At 36.8% G+C, this 19,961-nt stretch overlaps 1 protein-coding gene and 1 non-coding gene across 4 annotated transcripts in view; both read left to right on the top strand.

The window, feature by feature from the left end:
* The window catches only part of BCAP29 (B cell receptor associated protein 29), a 50,200-nt gene that overhangs the window by 5,151 nt on the left and 25,088 nt on the right, over nucleotides 1-19,961 (top strand). For all 3 annotated transcript variants that reach the window (XM_070469181.1, XM_070469176.1, XM_070469189.1), the window contains exons 3-6: nucleotides 773-873; nucleotides 9,502-9,652; nucleotides 11,074-11,209; nucleotides 15,618-15,726. In XM_070469181.1, the coding sequence (XP_070325282.1) occupies nucleotides 773-873; nucleotides 9,502-9,652; nucleotides 11,074-11,209; nucleotides 15,618-15,726 (497 nt within the window). The remainder of the gene's footprint in view (nucleotides 1-772; nucleotides 874-9,501; nucleotides 9,653-11,073; nucleotides 11,210-15,617; nucleotides 15,727-19,961) is intronic.
* On the top strand, nucleotides 18,646-18,769 carry LOC139036655 (small nucleolar RNA U109). The gene has a single exon (XR_011489490.1). It is a non-coding gene; the product is annotated as a small nucleolar RNA U109 (small nucleolar RNA).

The raw sequence follows: 19,961 nt of genomic DNA, 5'->3' as shown, positions 1-19,961 counted from the left end.
TGCATCTTGTGGGATCTTAGTTACTCAACCAGGGATTGAAACTGGACACTCAGCAGTGAAAGTGCAGAGTCCTAACCACTGGACTGCCAGGGAAGTCCCTTTCAAGCTATATATTTAAGATTTTTGCTCTTTACTATGTATGTAATACAGTATTACACACACATTGTAGAATAGCTCAGTGATTTAATGTGTATGTAATAGCTCAGTGATTCAATGTGTGTATAATAGCCCAATGATTTTCTTAATTTCCTTATGGTAAAAGTAAAAAAACTTTTTTACTTGAAGTAGCCATTGAGACTGCATCTATTTTTTTATTATAAAAATAAATAGTGTAGAAAGTCACGCCCCTTAACCCTGAAATGTTATTAGTTGTCAGAATTGTAGATCTTTGTTATTTCTGAGTTATTATCCTGATAAGGAAAATGATATAAAGTGATAACTTCTATCAGTAATTTAACATTTTTACTGTGAGAATTCCTATTTAAGGTTTTTATCATGTGTATTTACTTCAGAAGTTATTTTTACTTAAGAATATTTAAGCCACCAGACAGAAGATAATCAAATGTCAGATTTTTATTAAATTTGAAAGTTGTTATTTCATGAGATATTCTTATTGATAAGAATTGACAATTCTCTTACATGACAAAAAATTAAATTTCCGTAGTTCTTTTCACTCACTACACAATTGCCAAAATGTTAATTTAGTGTTTAGAGAGTATCTCAACGTGTTCTCTTGACTTTTTACACCTGATGTAATTGTATTGCTTTACAGATGGCAGAAGATATTTTCCTTTAGCGTTTGGGGTAAAATTGCAAGTTTCTGGAACAAGGCTTTTCTTACTATTATAATCCTATTGATTGTTCTGTTTCTAGGTAAGTACTAGAGTCCTCCTTTGACTAAGCTTAACTATAATTTTTTATATTATTATTATCATTAATGAATTATTATTGATTGGTTTTTAATTAAGTTGGTGCTGCCATTGGTATACAGTTGACTTGGTATAGTATATGATAGTACATGGAGTAGATAATTGATATGTTGATAGATATTATTACTGTTACATATATACAAGCATAAATTGCAGCAAAGTACAGTGGTTCTTAATCTCTTTTATGTTGTTTTAAGATTTAAATGCTGCGATGCATAGCCTAGTTTTCAGAATTAGCAGTTATACAGTCCTTTGTTATTGTGGTGTCTTAGTTATCCACAGGTTTAACTGTTTGGGAGACAAACAGCAATGGCCCTCAAAAGAAGTTTTAGATGTAGGGTGTGAATCTTGATTGGACAATGGTTGAAAGACAACTATAGCACAGACATTTGGGTACTACTGCAAAAATTTGAATATAGACTATTTGTTAGATAATATTAGGGAGTTTTTGTTAACTTTAGTGATGATATCAATGTTGTTATTATATAGAAGAAGTCAGCCACCTATAACCTGCAGACCAGTTACCTATTTTTGTAAATAAAGTTTTATTGGAACATACCATGCTATTCTGTTTATGTGTTGTCTATGTATGAACAACTCCAGAGTGCAGTAGTTGAAACAGAGACCGTGTGGCCTAACATACACAACTTGCTCTTTACAGAAAAAGTACCAACACCTTTTACGTAGGGTTATGTCCTTATGCTTAGGAATTGCATGCTGAAATACACAGAAGTAAAGTCTCATGATATTTACAACTTACTTTCAGTTGGTTTAAAAAAAAAATAAATGTGGCAAATGCTAACAATTGTTGAATCTAGGTAGTGGAAATATGGATGTTTATTGTACTAGTTTTTCCGCATGTTTGAAATTTTCATAACAAGCACCTTAGAAATTAGAAGCAGGCTTTTTTTTTTGAAGTGGAAAAGAATAGCTTTATTTGCTTTGTCAGGCAGAGGGGGCCACAGTGGGCTAATGCCCTCCAAACTGCATGTCCCAACCTCGAAGGGGTAGTGAAGAGTTTTATAGTAATGTTTCAAAGAGGGCATGATCAGCTTGTGCACATCCTTCTGAGGGGTTGGTGGTGAGGCAGTTGGGAGTCAGCATTATCAACCTTCTGTTTCCAGCCAATCCAGGGTCTACATGCTTGTGTGCAGCATACAGTTAACCTCTTTCACCTAGTGAGGGGTTCGTTGTCTGACTCAAAAACGTGCAGATTTTTCCATCATTTCCCTATTTGATTATAGGTCGTCAGTAGTAGAAAACTCTTAATAGTCAAAATATCTGTCCCTTGATGCCAGGGTGGTTCAGCTTCTGGCCATGGGTATAAATCCTGTGCCTTGGTGACAGGCCTTCTTTATGTTTGTCCAGATGCTGGCAGAGGTATTGCTACATCCCAGACACTACTTTTCTCTTGAAGTAGACTCTTAAGGTTTTTGTCAAATTAGAAATTCCATGAGTAAAATAATTGCCATGCTTTTTAGAAGGAGTAAATTGCCATGCTTTTTAGAAGCTTTTAAGAACTGAGCTCAGAGAGATTATGTAACTTGTCAGAGATCACCCAGCTACTAATTGGCAATTCAGCTTTTAATACCACTGCAGTGTGTTGTCCCTCAGAATTCCCTCAGAGTTGTGTTGTGAGTTAGGCAGGTTTCACAGGTGTCGGCCTGGGCCATAACCACCATGTGTGCCACTCTTTTGTGAGAAAATGTTTCTTGTTTTCCATATTACTAACCTCTGGAGGGGAATCCTCTTTATAAACTGGAAATAAATGTCATGAGAAGGTATGAGTAAGTCATTGCATCAGGATGTGAATGGATTTGCACTTCACTTCAAAGTGTATTTGTCTCATGGTATGTTCTTAATGTTACTGACTGAATCTCTAGCCATAGAAGAAATCACAGCAAGCAGGTGAAAAACAATAAGGAAAACCAGGTTCCAAGTTTGTCACCAGCTAACTAAATGACCTTTGGAATGTCATTTCATCTGAGTTTGGTTTAGCCATTTGCAAAATAGAGAGAGGAAATAATCTCCATAGCTCTTAGTAGCTCTAAGAGTGTACTGTGTCCTTCTAACTCTAAAATTATCACAAGAATTTCTACTGAAAACTGCCACATAGCCATATAAAGAATGACAACTTTAGCCAAGGTTCTTTTGGTTACATAAATCAGAAACCAGCATCAGCTCACTTGAGCATGAAAGAGAAAATTAAAATATAGGGTTGTTTCAGTGTGGCCTGAAAGGTGAAGGAAGCCAAATTCATAGGAACTGAAGTGTCCTTTTAGTGTCCTGTATTTCTCCCTTGGTCTCCTTCTTCTTCCTTATCTCTACAGACTCTGATACTCAATTTCCAGACCAGAAATATATACAGCTGCTAAGTTTTGTCATGCCAGCCATATGTGAGGATTAACTAGCCATTTCTAAATTCCAGTTCTAAGGAAGAAAAAATCATAACACTGGGTAGCCAGTCCTCATCTGAGAAGCTATGGCCAGGGTCCAGGATCACAGAGCAAAATCATGGCTGCTGGCAGGAGCCTACATCTATGGGCAGAGGAAGTAATTAACTCCCAGAGAATAGGAACATCATGGATGATTAATGTGGGGCCTTTAACCCTGGATGATAAAGACAGTCAAACAGGGACTTACCCATGAAGCCTCAGTGTTTCCGTCTCAGAACAGGGGAATAACACCTACTTCACTAAGGTGTTGAAAGAATAACATGCACTTACATATGTAAAGTACGTAGTCCACTGTTCTCATCCACTAAAATGACATTGGTGTAAATAATGTAGACCCAGTAGGTTTGAATTACTCAACATAATTCATCTTTTATTTTGGAATTTTTTCCTTGTTGGTGTAATAATCATTACTAGATGTTTATATTCCTAGAGCCAATACTAACTGCAAAGTGTGTATGTGTTTTAGCAAGTTGGAACAGGCAGAAAGGAAGTAGGAAGCCCAGGAGAATTTATTTAGTGTCAGCAGAAATGCTTCTCGGGAATTTGAATGCTTACAGAATTGATCCCACAAAAAGATGATCTCCATGTGCCTTATAGAAAATTGACTAAGTGTCACATCCTCCTCTTATTGTTGCCCCTCCAATCCCACTTTTCAGACACAGTTTCTTTACTATTATGTAAGCAATGCATTCTACAAATGGGTTTGTGTTTTTCTGTGGTAGTACTGCTTAATCTTTAGCATTTCTGCATAATGGATCCAGGAGTATTATTCCTATTTAATTGCCAAGTAGTAATGACATCACACTTCACAGGTGGCTCAGTGGTAGAGAATCCACCTGCCAATGTAGGAGACACAGGTTCTGTCCCTGGTTGGGAAGATCCACTGGAGAAGGAAATGGCAACCCGCTCCAGTATTCTTGCCTGTGAAATCCCATGGATAGAGGAGCCAGGCAGGCTACAGTTCATGGAGTTACAAGAGTCAGACACAACTTAGCAGCTAAACAACAAGGAAAACAACAATGACTTCAAAGTACTGTTTGGTTCCTCTAGACTGCTCAAAATAGCTCATAAAGACTGTTTTCTTTTTAGTTGTTTCGTAGTGGTTGGCATGCTCTTATTGTTTTGAGGCAATCTTAGAAATGACCAAAAAAAAGCAAATCTTGCCTTTTGTGTCCACATAAATCGACCTTGAGGACATTAGGCTGAGTGAAAGATGAATACTATAAGATCTCATTCATATGTAGAATCTTAAAAAATGAAATCAAGTTCATAGATACAGGGGACAGATTGGTGGTTGCCAGGGGTGGGGGTAGGCAATATAGGTAAATGGAGTCAAGACATATAAGCTTCCAGTTATAAAATAAATAAGTCATAGAGATATAATGAACAGCACGGTGACTTAGTTAATAATTCTGTATTGCACATTTGAAAATTGCTAGGAGAGTAGATGTTGAAAGAAATTTTGCATCACAAGAAAAAAGAAATTCTGTAAATGTATGGTGATGAATTTGTAACTATTTTACAGTATATACAAACATCAAATTATTTTTAATTAGCAAATTACAAATAGAAGGAAGCTTCCTCATTCTGATGAAGAGCATCTACAAAAGTCTAGAGCTAGCATCATCCTTAGTCAGATATTGAAAGTTAGCTCCGTAAGGTTGGGAACAAAGCAAGGATATTCACTTCAACTCTTTTTGTTCAATTAAGTAATAGATTTTCTAACCGAGATAATAAGTTAAGAAAAATATACAAAGCATTAAGATTTTAAATTAAAAAGTAAAACAGTCATTTGAAGATGACATGATTATTTATTTAGAAAATCCTAAAGCGTCTACAAGAAAAATACTGTGTCAAAGAAATATAGTGCATCACAAAATACAAGGTCAGTATACAAAATGAAGTGCATTTCTATGCTATTAAGCAACAATTCAAAATTGAAAATTTTTAAATTACTTTTATAACAAGAAGCCTAAAAACTTCTTGTTTTTAGAAAAGAACTTTATAAAGGATGTACAAGATCTCAATGCTTAAAGCTACAAAAACATTGTTAGAAGGAATTAAAGAAAATGGAAATAAATGTTTTTTTTTTTCAGTTGAAAAACTCACTATCATTGCAATGAAATAGCACTTCATACTCACTAGGATAGTTATAATCTAAAAGACAGATAATAACAAACGCTGATGAAGATGTGGAGACATTGGAACCATCCCAATTTACATTACACTGGGAATGTAAACTGATAAAGCTGCTTTGGGAAAAGTTTGACAGTTCCTCAGAAAGTTAAACATAGAGTTACCATGCATGTGTGCCGAGTCACTTCAGTCTTGTTCAGCTCTTTGCAGTTCTGTGGACTGTAGCTCACCAGGCGCCTCTGTCCATGGGATTCTCCAGCTAAGAATACTGAAGTGCGTTGCGATGCCTTCCTCCAGGACATCTTCCCTACCCAGGGATCGAACCTGCTTCTTTTACATCTCTTGCATTGGCAGACAGGTTCTTTACCTCTAGCACCACTTGGGAGTTACCATATGATCCAGCAGTTCCACTCATAGGTATATACCAAGAGAAATGAAAACATATGTCAGTATAAAAACTTGTACATGAATCTTCATGGCACCATGGTTCATAATAGCTAAAAACTAGAGAAAACCCAAATATCCACCATCTCTTGAATGGATAAACCAAATGTGGTGTAGCTGTGCAACAGAGAATTATTCAGTTATAAAAAGTAATAAAGCAATTTCATCTATGTAACTTGATGAAATGTAGATGAACCTTGAAAATATTATGTGAGGTAAAGGAAGCCAAACACAAAAGAACACATAAAATATGATTCCATCTGTATCAAATGTCCAGAATAGCCAAATCCATAGAGACAGAAAGTAGATTAGTGGTTGCCAGGACGTGCAGGGAGAGCAAGAATGGATATGGGCTTTCTGTTTGGGTTGATGAAAATATTCAGGTGTTGGTTACACAACTTTGTGAATATACTCAAAACCACCAAATACAATTTTAAGGGTAAATGTTATGTGAATTTTAGCTCAAAGTGCTATTTAAAAAATTAAGTAAAATAGGGGTTAAAATTAGCTGTTTTTCAACTAGAATCTCTTTCCTATAAGGCAGTGACTCTTCCCTAGGAATGTTTATGACTACATGAAAGGAACAACCTAACTTGCTTATATTCCACTGGTCTTTTGTGACATAGAAGGCAGATACCTTCCCAGGAAACTACAAGAATCCAATGACTTAAGAGTACACCGAATAAAGATGCTAATCTGAAATCTGTCTCCCACTAGAGAAAAGTGTTTTCCCTGAATCTGAGACTTAACAGAACTGAAAGTATCAAAAGAGCAGCTCTCTGAACATTTTCAGTAACAGGTGTCATCCACAGGACACGTGAGGGATCATATACTACCATAGGTCAATCCCATTTCAACAAATTTTTGCCAGTAGAAATCTCAGTGTAACCAAACACTTCTAACATGTCAATAATTTAAAATAATAGCCTATATATAAAATAGGTTAACAACAAGGACCTGCTGTATAGCACAGAATTATATTCAGTATCTTATAATAACCTATAATGGGAAAAATCTGAAAAAGGAATAAAGATAACTATATAACTGAATCACTCTGCTGTATACCTGAAACATTGCAAATCAACTATACTTCGGTTTTTTTAAAAAGAGTAATACTTCAGTCACTCAGTTGTGTCCGACTCTGCAACCCCATGAACTGCAGCACACCAGGCTTCCCTGTCCACCACTAACTCCCGGAGCTTGCTCAAACTCGGGGCCTTTGAGTCGGTGATGCCATCCAGCCATCTCATCCTCTGTCATCCCCTTCTCCTCCTGCCTTCAATCTTGCCCAGCATCGGGGTCTTTCCTAATGAATCAGTTCTTCACATCAGGTGGCCAGTGGCCAAAGTGTTGGAGTTTCAGCTTCAGCATCAGTCCTTCCAATGAATATTCAGTGTTAATTTCCTTTAGGATGGACTGGTTTGATCTCCTTGCAGTCGAAGGAACTCTCAAGTGTCTTCTCCAACACCACAGTTCAAAAGCATCAGTTCTTGGTGCTCAGCTTTCTTTATAGTCCAACTCTCACATCCATACATGACTACTGGAAAAACCAGAGCTTTGATGAGATGGACCTTTGTTAGCAAAGTAATGTCTGTGCTTTTTAATGTGTTGTCTAGGTTGGTCATATCTTTTCTCCCAAGGAGCAAGTGTCTTTTAATTTCATGGCTGCTGTCACCATCTGCAGTGATTTTGGAGCCCAAAAAATTAAAGTCTGTCACTGTTTCCATTGTTTCCCCATCTATTTGCCATGAAGTGATGGGACCAGATGCCATGATCTTACTTTTTTAATGCGGGACTTTAGGCCAGCTTTTTCACTTTCCTCTTTCACTTTCATCAAGAGGTTCTTAGTTCTTCACTTTCTGCCATAAGGGTGGTGTCATCTACATATCTGAGGTTACTGATATTTCTCCCAGCAATCTTTATTCCAGCTTGTGCTTCATCCTGCTCAGCATTTCGCATGATGCACTCTGCACATAAGTTAAATAAGCAGGGTGACAGTATCCATCCCTGACACACTCCTTTCCCAGTTTGGAAAGAGTCCTTTGTTCCATGTCCAGTTCTAACTGTTGCTTCTTGACCTGCATACAGATTTCTCAGGAGGCAGGTCAGGTGGTCTGGTATTCCCATCTCTCGAAGAATTTTCCACAGTGTGTTGTGATCCACACAGTCAAAGGTTTTGGCGTAGTCAATGAGGCAGCAGTAAGATGTTTTTCTGGAACTCTCTTGCTTTTTCGATGATCCAGTGGATGTTGGCAATTTAATCTCTGGTTCCTCTGCCTTTTCTAAATCCAGCTTGAATGTCTGGAAGTTCTTGGTTCACGTACTATTGAAGCCTATCTTGGAGAATTTTGAGCATTACTTTGCTAGTGTGTGAGATGAGTGCAATTGTGCAGTAGTTTGAACATTCTTTGGCATTACCTTTCTTTGGAATTGGAATTGGAATGAAAACTGACCTTTTCCAGTCCTGTGGCCACTGCTGAGTTTTCCAGTTTTGCTGGCATATTGAGTGCAGCACTTTCACAGCATCATCTTTTAGGATTTAAAATAACTCAACTGGAATTCCATCACCTCCTCTAGCTTTGTTCGTAGTGGTGCTTCTAAGGCCCACTTGACTTCTCATTCCAGGATGTCTGGCTCTAGGTGAGTGATCACACCATCATGGTTATCTGGGTCGTGAAGATCTTTTTTGTACAGTTCTTCTGTGTATTGTTTCCACCTCTTCTTAATATCTTCTGCTTCTGTTAGGTCCATATCATTTCTGTCCTTTATGGTGCCCATCTTTGCATGAACTGTTCCCTTGGTATCTCTAATTTTCTTGAAGAGATTTCTGGTCTTTCCCATTCTATTGTGTTCCTCTATTTCTTTGCATTGATCACTGAGGAAGGCTTTCCTATCTCTCCTTGCTATTCTTTGGAACTCTGCATTTAAATAGGTATATGTTTCCTTTTCTTCTTTGCCTTTCTCTTCTTGTCTTTTCTTAGCTATTTGTAAAGCCACCTCAGACAACCATTTTGCCTTTTTGCAGTGTCTTTTTCGCAGGGATGGTCTTGATCACTGCCTCCTGTACAATGTCACGAACCTTCATCCATAGTTCTTCGTCCATAGTTCAGGCACCAGATCTAATCCCTTGAATCTATTTGTCACTTCCACTGTAAAAAAAAATTACAGTAGATGTAATAAAAATGCTAGTGCAATAAGAGAAATGGGTTAGCCTGGAATTGATTGTAATGGCATATGACCTATATATGTTATTGTCAGTAGGTTGAATTTTAATGCAGTGTAGCCAGATATTAGAGACAGTGCAGTGGTGGTAACTCCTAGATGAGTAGTAAAAAAGCAAAATACTGTTATATTCAAAGTTTACCACTGGCATCTATTTTGAGCATAATATCCTCCCATGTATTATAAAGAGACCCCCTAGCTAAAGTTCGTTCTCTAAAAGTTAGGTCACTTGGGCTAAATCTACTTTCCATTATATTAATAATCTTATATTCTTAAAAGCCAAAAGCAATGTGTCTCCTCTTTTTTTTTAATAGATGCTGTGAGAGAAGTAAGAAAATATTCCTCGACTCATACTATTGAAAAGAGCTCAGCCAACAGACCTGCTGCCTATGAACATACACAAATGAAACTCTTCAGGTCTCAAAGAAATCTTTACATTTCTGGATTTTCATTATTTTTCTGGCTGTAAGTTTTTTTTAGCACAATTTTAAAACATGATTTATGTTTCTCATTTTTTCCACCTATAGTGTAGATTTTTCTTCTGTACTATTTAGCACACTAACATCTATTTTGAAAGAACTCAGATGGCGGACCCAAATAACAAATAAGAATCCTGGCTTGTAGATTTGATAGGCCCATAGGTCCCGCAGGATCTCGCCCCTGCTGCTGTCTGGAGCCTCGTCTTGTACTCTTTTCTGACACATGTACCCCCGTTGCACCCACACTGTCCTTTGCTGCTCCTTCATTCATTCATTCATTCATTGTTGCAACAAATATTTATTGAGTTCCTTTTGTGTACCCAGCTGCTTTCTACTTCAGGGTCTTCACACCAACTTTCCCTTCTGACAAAACACTCTTCCCTTCCCTTTCTCCCTGGGTAATTTCTGCTCGTCCTTCAGCTACTTCCTCAGGTAAGCTGAGGCCTGTGACTCTCATTTCCCCAAAGTAGCTAGGTCTCCTATTGTACACTCCCGTAGAATGTGCAGTGTATATACTTTTCTTCCAAGTGTCATTTAATTACTTATGGTTGTAATTAAATACTGTTTTAACTCTCGCCTCCCCAACTAAAGCCTAAACTCTTTGAGAGCAGGGCCATTGTTTTGTTTCCAATTATATCCCCAGTGCCTAGCACAGTAATTAACACTTAGCAGTTCTTGAATTGAATACTTGAAGATAAGGATTACTACTAGTAACAATGGACCCATCAATACAAGTAGGAGAGTAATTTTCAGGTTTAGCCAGCCTTCCATAGTGCTCTTTTTATTTATTTATTTTGACTAAGAGGCATGTGGGATCTTATTTCCACAGCCAGGGATTGAATCCATGCCCCCTCCATTGGAAGCACAGGGGCTCAAGTCTTAACCATTAACCACAAGGGAAATCCTGCACAGCGCTCTTTACAATAGCAAATTTTGAACTGAGGGGAAAAATTTCTTACTGGCCCTACCACAATGTCCAGAATTCTCTTTCTGCTCCTCCTGGCCAAAGTCCTCTACAGAGAAAAATAATAAGTCCCACTGAACCCACATTCCAAAAGTTAGTCTTCTGGCAAAAATTTCAAAGAAATGAGACACAGGCTTGTTTTAACTAGGACTTGGACTTTGTATTTGTCTTCTTTAAACACTGAAGGAGAACATGGCAACCCACTGCAGTATTCTTGCCTAGAGAATGCCATGGACAGAGGAGCCTGGCAGGCTACAGTCCATGAGGTCACAGAGAGTCAGACACGAGTGACTGAACACACACTTCTTTAAACATCCTCCCTTGCCTAAACATTACCACACCCACACCTGAAGGGGAGTTACTGGATAGTTAGTGCTTAAAGTCACAGTTCTTGGAAATTAGTCTAGTTATACAGTATTCTGACATTTGTTTGATTTTCTTAGAGTGTTGAGACGTCTGGTTACCCTTATTACTCAGCTGGCAAAAGAGCTGTCAAACAAAGGAGTACTTAAACATCAAGCAGAAAATATTAACCAGGCTGCCAAAAAATTCATGGAAGAAAATGAAAGACTGAAACGGGTATTTAAATTTTTTTTTTTTTTAAACTGGTGTAAATGTTTTTGGTATTCCCAAGGGGTGGTGTCTTTTCTTCAGCCTCAAAAAGACCATTTTTCTATTTTATAAGCAGAAAATGACCATGAATAACAGTATTCTACAATATGATTGTTCCAGAAGTATTTTATTATCTTTAGATTTGTGAATTCTCACAGTTTCCCTCAGTAGTAGACTAATGGCATTGGACCTACTCCCTATGATTCAAGGAGAAAACAGTTTTGGGAATATGAATTCTAGTTCCTTTATTACCATTAATTTTACTTCATAACTTAAAGCAAGTTTTAATAAGTCTCTAAGTTTCCATTTCCCATTCAGTTGAATTACTGTTAAGACTTTATGTGTGTGTGTGTTTTTCTTCAAATGATGTTTAGGTAAGAAGCAGATAAAAATAGTTGCTACAGATTGAAGACTGCATATAATATTTTCAGTCTCTAATTTGGGTTATGTTGCTAATAATTCATTGAGAACCCTATGCTGTCTTTCCCCTGCTACTCAGGGAGAGTGAAAATCAGGTACTGATGTTTTCCATGTTAAGTAAAAAGAACAAATGAGAAAATGGAAGATACAAAATTACTTTGAGTATTTTTTTTCTTAACTTTAAAATTTAGGAGTCAGATCTCATAGCTTGAGTGCTTTCAGCTCATGTTAAGCCCTGTAACCTATAAGTTTTCCTATTTCTGCTTCTTAGAAAAAAAGTCAAAAGAACCATTCAGAAGTGAAACATTTTCTTAAATAATTCCTAACATAATGCAATAAGATTATTTCCCTATTACAGATTAATGAAGTGCAATCAATTATAAATTACATCAAATTATATTTATGTAAGGGCTTCCCTGATAGCTCAGTTGGTAAAGAATCCTCCTGCAATGCAGGAGACCCCAGTTCAATTCCTGGGTCAGGAAGATCTGCTGGAGAGGGGATAGGCTACCCACTCCAGTTTTCTTGGGCTTCCCTTGTGGCTCAGCTAGTAAAGAATCAATGCGGGAGACCTGTGTTTGATCCCTGGATTGGAAAGATTGCCTGGAGAAGGGAAAGGCTACCCACTCCAGTATTCTGGCCTGGAGAATTCCATGAACTGCATAATCCATGGGGTCGCAAAGAGCTGGACTCGATTGAGTGACTTTCACTTTCACTTTTCATATTTATGTAAAAAGTAAGTCTAACAGTAGAGAATTACCCAAATCCTAAAGCCTAGCCTCTTACAGAAAGGACTCTAAGCATCACCTTTTATTAATTCTAAAAGAGTTACCTATTAACTAGAACAATATAAAGCTCTCTAAAACAATTGTTGTTGTTCATTTGCTAAGTCTGATTGTTCACCACCCCATGGACTGCAGCACTCCAGGCTTCCTTGTCCTTCACTATCTCTGGAGTTTACTCAAACTCACGTCCATGGAGTTGGTGACGCTATCCAACCAACTTGTCCTCTGTCATCCCCTTCTCCTCCTGCCTTCAGTGTTTCTCAGCATCGGGTTTTTTCCCAATGAGTTGACTCTTCGCATCATGTGGCCAAAGTATTAGAGCGTCAGCTTCAGCATCAGTCCTTCCAATGAATATTCAGGGTTGATTTCCTTTAAGATTGACAAGGTTTATCTCCTTGCTGTCTAAAGGACTCTCAAGAGTCTTCTCCACCACCTATTAAATAAGGGAAATGCAATAAGGGGTTATTAAATCCCTTATTAAATAAAGGATTGCAAAAAAATGTTTGATGCTACAGTATCATGGTCACCTGTTCAAAAACACATGTTTTATTTATGATGTCTGCCTTATTTCCACTACACAAATAGGATTCAGAAATGTTTCTTTGGGTAGATTTTAACAGCATCTTTTAAGGAAACATTTCAAGAATAAGCACTGGTTTGTATTTTTACTTTGTTTTGTTCTGTTTTGAAAAAAGCTTTGGTCCGTAGAAGTCCTGTAACTTTCCATTGGTCATCAAGCTGTGTCAGTGTTTCTGTGTTCAGAAGCAAACAGCATGTCACCAGTGTTTCAGCAACACAGTCAGACTTATTTTGTACGTTAATATTATTTGCTTCATTTTCTGTCCTTTGATCTCATTTTATAATGGTAAAAACATCTCTTCGTTCTCTATAAGAGACACATTATCTAATGGAAAGTGTTTTACCCTAAAGTTTAAGAGATTTGGGTGCCAGTCCCAAATCTACCAGTAATTAATTAGCATTGTGATCTGGCAAGTCACCACATTTGTTCTGGGTCTCAAGTTTATAAATAATAGCTAACATTTTCACATGCTTCACAGTAAGGTATTAGCTCTTTGAATTGTTGCAACCACCCTAGGAGGTTGGTGCTGTTAGTATTTGCATTTTATAGATGAAGAAATGGAGGCACAGAAAGGTTAAGTGTCTTGTATAAAATCATTCCACTAATAAGAGACAGAACTAAGGTTTGAATCCAGACAGGCAGCCTGCCTCTAGAATCCACACTCTTAACCACATTGTTTTGTTCCCTTCGATCATATGCTAGCCCATGAGATGAGTTGCAGATGGTGCATGGGACCCCATTCTGCTATGATATTCAGTTAATAAAATAATTATGAAAGACCAGTTAACTTATATATGACTACTTTAAAATAACAACAATGATGGAGTTTTACTTCTTAGTTGTTTTTTCCCAACCACTTAGCCCGGTGGGGTAAGGTGGGTAGGACAGTTTACATGTGCATTACTGTAGCTGGTAGCTATAAAATTTCAGATTCCAGGCTTCTTGGTCTTTCTCCAGCATCAAGTTACACATAATAATAATTCAATAATAAAGTTGAACAGGTTTATAGGTGCATTAGTGAAAGCTTATTTACAAGACCAACAGCAAATTCAACTTTTCCAAGTCAGTGGCATATTAATTCAGGCAGTCAGTGTAAGCATTCCTGTAACTCATTGGTTCTCTTCCAATTTGGATAATCACTGAAGACTGTATGAAATGAATTCAAGTGAAGTAATAGCATGGATTGTGTTAAGTGGTCAACAGACCTGTAGAATTCAGAGGGATTTTTTTTCCCTAGTCTCTGCTCTAAAAAAAAAAATTTTTTTTTTATGTTAAAGATGTGAGACTTCTTCGGTTTTAGTAGGTACTTTAGTTCTTTATCTCTTAAAAAAATATTCTTGGAATTATATATTCATTCAAGTTTTAATTCCTCCTTTGGATCTGCCTGATCTCAGTTGTAACACAGCAGTATTGTATTTGATCTTGTGCTACAGTATTTATGCTCATCTCGTCGTTTCTACTAGCCTGAGTTTACCTGAGAGCAAAAGATTGTATTTCTGTTATATTTTTATTCCTTATACTACGTAGTATTGTAGAATATTTGCATGTAGTAGTAGCAGTGCTAAGTGTAATTTTGTTTTGTTTAATATATCAGTGTTTTAATATGTCAGTTTACATCAGGAAAGGAATCACCCTGCAGTAGAAATTCTTTTCTATGTCAGTCTATTTTAAATTGTCCTGAGTTAATTTTTTTTTTTCCTGACTGTTGAAGTTTTCTGTATCAAATTGCTGCCTTTTTACTCAGTCAGATAACCTATGTCAATATGTACATGTTCTGTTTTTCAAGCATTAATGTAACATCTTTAACTAAACATCTTAAAATGTCTTTTTGATGTCAGCTACTTACTTCTATTAACACTGATGATTTCCATCCAGGCTATGAAATTTTTAACATATGATGTTTTTATTTTAGTCAAATATGTTACTATTCAGATCTTAATTTTTCTTGCCTAGAAAAGATAAGCTACAAACATAAAACAAACACTTTAAAAGCCAGAATAGATTTGAAAATACAAAGAATATTGTGAAAGATTAACTGGATAAAAGTAATTTGGAGACCATTCAATGTAAATTAGGTAAAATTGTCCAAGCATAAAGGTGGCCCTGTCATACTCCACTTACCCATTTCTATCCTGAAAACATGTTCTTTTCTTACAAATCATCAATATAAAACTAGTCTGAGTAGACAGCTCTGCAGGTAGAACATAAAGGCTTTCCAAGTAATATTATCTTCAGAACTATTTTTTTTCCTTAGATTAACATCACATATTAAGGAAAAGATATGTTTTATCTGAATACTTTTGAAAATATAATTTTAATTGTAGCCCAGCGAGAAACTCTTGTTATTTTCATGTCAGAGGTTTCAGTCATCGAAGAAATTGTGTGTGTGTGTGTGTGTGTGTGTGTGTGTGTTTGCCAAATACCAACTTTCTGTTAACAGAAGTTTACATTGTAAAAAAGTATAAAGCACTGAAAAGGACAAAGAATAAAGGCCAATAATTTAAAATATGTTATTTAGCTCTTTTCCTAAAAAAATGTCTGGCTATTACAATCTAAGATTACTTCTTTCTATAACTCTCTTTTTTGATAGCTCTTGAAAAACTATGGCAAGGAAGAAGAACACGTTTTGGAAGCAGAAAATAAAAAACTAGAAGAAGACAAAGAAAAACTGAAAACTGAATTAAAGAAGGCTTCAGATGGTAACGTTGTATGCCTGCACAAAAGTAGAAGTATCATATTTTATGCTGTTAAACTTCACTGCTTTTGCTAAAACAAAACCAGTGGCTACATGTTCTTCTGGCTAAAATACCAAGGGTGACCTATGTACAAATTCCTGCTCAAATATGAAGATAAAACATTGTTTCAGCCAAGAGAAACATGCTCTGTTTTACAGACAAACATGTAGGTGTTTCAGATCTGTGTTGTAAATACAAATGTTCCTGCCTTAGCAAAAGACCTGTGTTCCTGGAAAGTTGCTTGTAAACACATTTAGAAAATTATCACAGTTTTTCATCATAGGACATTGCTGCTAAAAGAAGCAATGACAGGAGGAAAGTTTTGGTTATAAGATAAGGTTATGATATTAGGGCTTGAGATAAGCCCTAATATTTTCTTCTTGCCAGATATAAGGAAAACGTTCCTTGAAAGAAATGATATGGACAGAATAAGCCACAGACTGGGATGTCAGTAGAGAGTTCAGTGTCTCATTCCAAAATACATTGCAATAAGGACTTGGGGTAGGGCATCCCAACTCCCATTTCCCTGAAGACAGCTATTTCTTCTGCATTTTTTGGTTTTTTGAAAAACAGTTCTTCTAGTATCTTCTTATTCTTAGACAAGGAACAAATTATTATTGCCTGCAGCTGCATAGCATTGAAAAGTTCTAAATCTGATGTCATCCAGGAAACTGCCGCAAAGTTGATGGCTTGACCCCTGAGCAACATTCCAGCTTATGACAGATAGTCCTTGATGTTGTCCAGATACTGGGAACCTCTCAGGAAGAGGCAAGATAGTGATCAATGCATAGGCCTCTCCAATATCAGATCTCTTCCACTGCTTTGTGTTGGAAATAAATTGGAGAACGTTCAGTGATTGAATAAAAAATACTTTATGCCATTTGTAAGTTTAGTTTTTTTTTTTTAAATTAGGCCTCAGTATAAGTTTCTGTAATATACCTTGCCATTGTTGATTATGTATACTGTTTGGACAGAGTTGAGTTCATCAAGATGTATTTGCATTTGAAATGGAAAGCCTGAAGATAAAAACTAATTGCTTAAAAAAATCGATAGGATATTTCATCTGATATAAAATATATAGTCACTTTCCTACTTCTTATTTAAAGTAAAAAAAAAAAAATCATTTAGAAGCAGTAAGTTAAAAAATAATTTACTCTTCCAGACAAAGTGGTAGATGGTGTGTTTGGTATAGTATAGCTCAAAATTCTAAATCTCATAGTTTTCCTTTTGGCTCTTCTGCAGTTCCAAACAATTTGGAACATGATCATAAAGTTTTAACATTTGTATGAAAATAAATTTAGTAATCAGACATTTCAAAAGAGAAATAGTGTTCTTTTTTTACCCAACACAAAATATTGCTGGTAATCCTTATGAAGAATGCAAGGGACTATTTCCAAAATACCTTTAATTAGTTTAAAAAATGATTTTAAATTCCTGCTTTTTTTTAATATCTGCCAAGGATCCTTTTGCTTAAGTTGTAAGCAGAGCAGGACAAAAATAAAAGGCAGACGAGAGGAGGCTGTGTGCCGCTGCCTCTTAACCCTGGCCAGCTTAGCTTTTTTCTCCCTCTGCTTTTTAAAAAATCCAACTCATGTATTTTGAGTTTTAACTTCACAAGTCTGCTATATAACTCTAAATGCAGTGTTATTTTGAGTAATATAAAGAAGCTCAATATTTCTTTGACAATTCAGATGTTTGGAGAAAATGAACTCTTTTATAATATAGGCATTTTGTTTACGATCTGATAACAAGCGATTCCAAGTTTCCTATTTGAAGTGTAGGCTGCAGAACTACTTTCAAAGTGAATCAAGGTTGAGGTAAAAGCAGATTTTACCTGTTTGAGTATGTTCTGTTTGGTTTCTGCAAGGAGTGTAGTATTTTATGAACATGTTTTATTTTAGATAACATTGTTACTGACCTTGAGAAGATTCAAGTTCCATTTCTAATGGAGATATAACCCTGGCTGTGTTCTCTTGATCTATACTAGTCTAATTCATTAAGACAAGAACTAAGAAATAAATTAGTAGTTCAAGGTATGGATGAGTTCAGCAGCACAATGCTTTGTATATAGTACGATTCAAATAATATTCATAGATTTCTAAAAATTGAGAGGATTAAGACTGATGGTGCTTAAGAAATGTTTCAGGAAGTTCTCTTATATTTCAAAATTGAATAGAAAGGCAGTGTGGTGTATTTTTTAAAAGAGGTAAATAGAATATTGTCCTTATGCATGGTCTTACCCTTAGTGTTTCTTTATAGTCTTAGGGAAACATTTTCTCCAAATATATTAGTGGAAGTGAAGCACAGATACAAATATCTATTTAAACTGATTCAATCCAAATTGGGAAGGTATTATTTTGAAAGCAGATATTAAGAGTACTCACTCTATCAGCAGTGCCAAAATCTCCATCAGTTTTTAACCACCAGCTCAGATTTTTCACCAGTTAGTAAATTACCTGTGCTTCAGTGCAGTCATATGACCCTAGTGAGCCAAAGGAGAGCGTGCATGTCCCCAAGCATCCAGTTTACACTCAGGGCTAACTTAGTCAGGTGTAAGGACCTGATCTGTCATTTTTAATGATGTGTTTAATGGTAGCTCTGCTGTTCCAGTGTGTGGAATAATTGGGAAAGGGCACTGCCATGAAAAATGAGAACTTAAGCTCTGAAGAATTTACAAAGTTCACAAGCCCTCATAAGAAAAGTACCTTGTATGTAGCAAAAAACTTTCTGATATCCAAGGAGATTGACTTCAAAAGATCTTCCCAGGAGAGATTCCCAGGATTTATTCTTAATAACTTCTCAGTACTTATTCTTAAAACTAGAGGAAATACATATCATCCAGTCATTGCATGCATCCAGGCAATGATTTTAAGTGTGATTGAGTTGTATATGTCTCTTCCTCATTCCTTTAAGAGCAGAAGTATATCCATAGCATGCTACAGTGAAAGTTCTCAGGACTGGCAGTCTAGTAGTAGAAGTTGAGTACTAGTGTATGTCTCCTACATAAAGGGAAAAGAAAAAGAAGAAAAGGAAAAAAAAAGTGACTGAGGCAAATTTGTTGACCCTGCCATTATTCTTTCTTCCTTTTCTTCCTTTCTTTTTCTTTTCATCAGCAATTTTGGAGGGAACTATTCAAATAACATTCATTGTAAGGTTGAATGTAAGAATCTGCCACATTGCAGATGAATTCTTTACTAGCTGAGCCACCAGGGAAGTCCACGAATGCTGGAGTGGGCAGCCTATCCCTTCTCTAGGGGATCTTCCTGACCCAGGAATAGAACTGGGGTTTCTTGCATTGCAGATGGATTCTTTACCAGCTGAGCTACCAGGGAAGCCCATTCAAATAACTTATTCATTGTAAGATCATTTAACATGGAGCATAACTATCCTTAAAAAGCAACCTATTGAGGATACAGCAAATTTTTATTTATTTTTCTTCTAGTTTTATTGAAACATAGTTGACAAATGGCACTGTATAAGTCTAAGGTGTGGAATTCCCAGGTGACTCAGTGCTCAAGAATCCACCTACCAGTGCAAGAGATGCAGGAGACACTGGTACGATCCCTGGGTCGGGAAGACCCCTGGAGTAGGAAATGGCAAGCCTGGGAAATTCCATGAACAGAGGAGCCTGTCAGATAACAGTCCATAGGATCACAAAGAGTCAAACACGACTTAGCAACTGAGCACACATGCATTCAAGTTTAAGGTGTACAGTTTAATAATTTGATTTATCGATACATGCATCATGAAATGATTATCACAATGTTTAGTGAACACCCTTCTTCTCATTACAAAATTAAAGAATAGAAAAAAATTTTTTCTTGTGTTGAGAACTCTTAGGATTTGCTCTCTTCAGTTCAGTCACTCAGTCGTGTCTGACTCTTTGTGACCCCATGAATCGCAGCACGCCAGGCCTCCCTGTCCATCACCAACTCCCAGAGTTTACCCAGACCCATGTCCATTGAGTCGGTGATGCCATCCAGCCGTCTCATCCTCTGTCGTCCCCTTCTCCTCCTGCCCCTATCCCTCCCAGCATCAGGGCCTTTTCCAGTGAGTCAACTCTTCACATCAGGTGGCCAAAGTATTGGAGTTTCAGCTTCAGCATCAGTCCTTCCAATGAACACCCAGGACTGATCTCCTTTAGGATGGATTGGTTGGATCTCCTTGCAGTCCAAGGGACTCTCAAGAGTCTTCTCCAA

This window comes from Odocoileus virginianus, chromosome 1 (assembly GCF_023699985.2).
Source record: "Odocoileus virginianus isolate 20LAN1187 ecotype Illinois chromosome 1, Ovbor_1.2, whole genome shotgun sequence".
Taxonomy (NCBI): domain Eukaryota; kingdom Metazoa; phylum Chordata; class Mammalia; order Artiodactyla; family Cervidae; genus Odocoileus; species Odocoileus virginianus.
The sequence above is the reverse complement of the archived record's forward strand: the minus strand, read 5'-3'. Positions and strand labels throughout refer to the sequence as shown.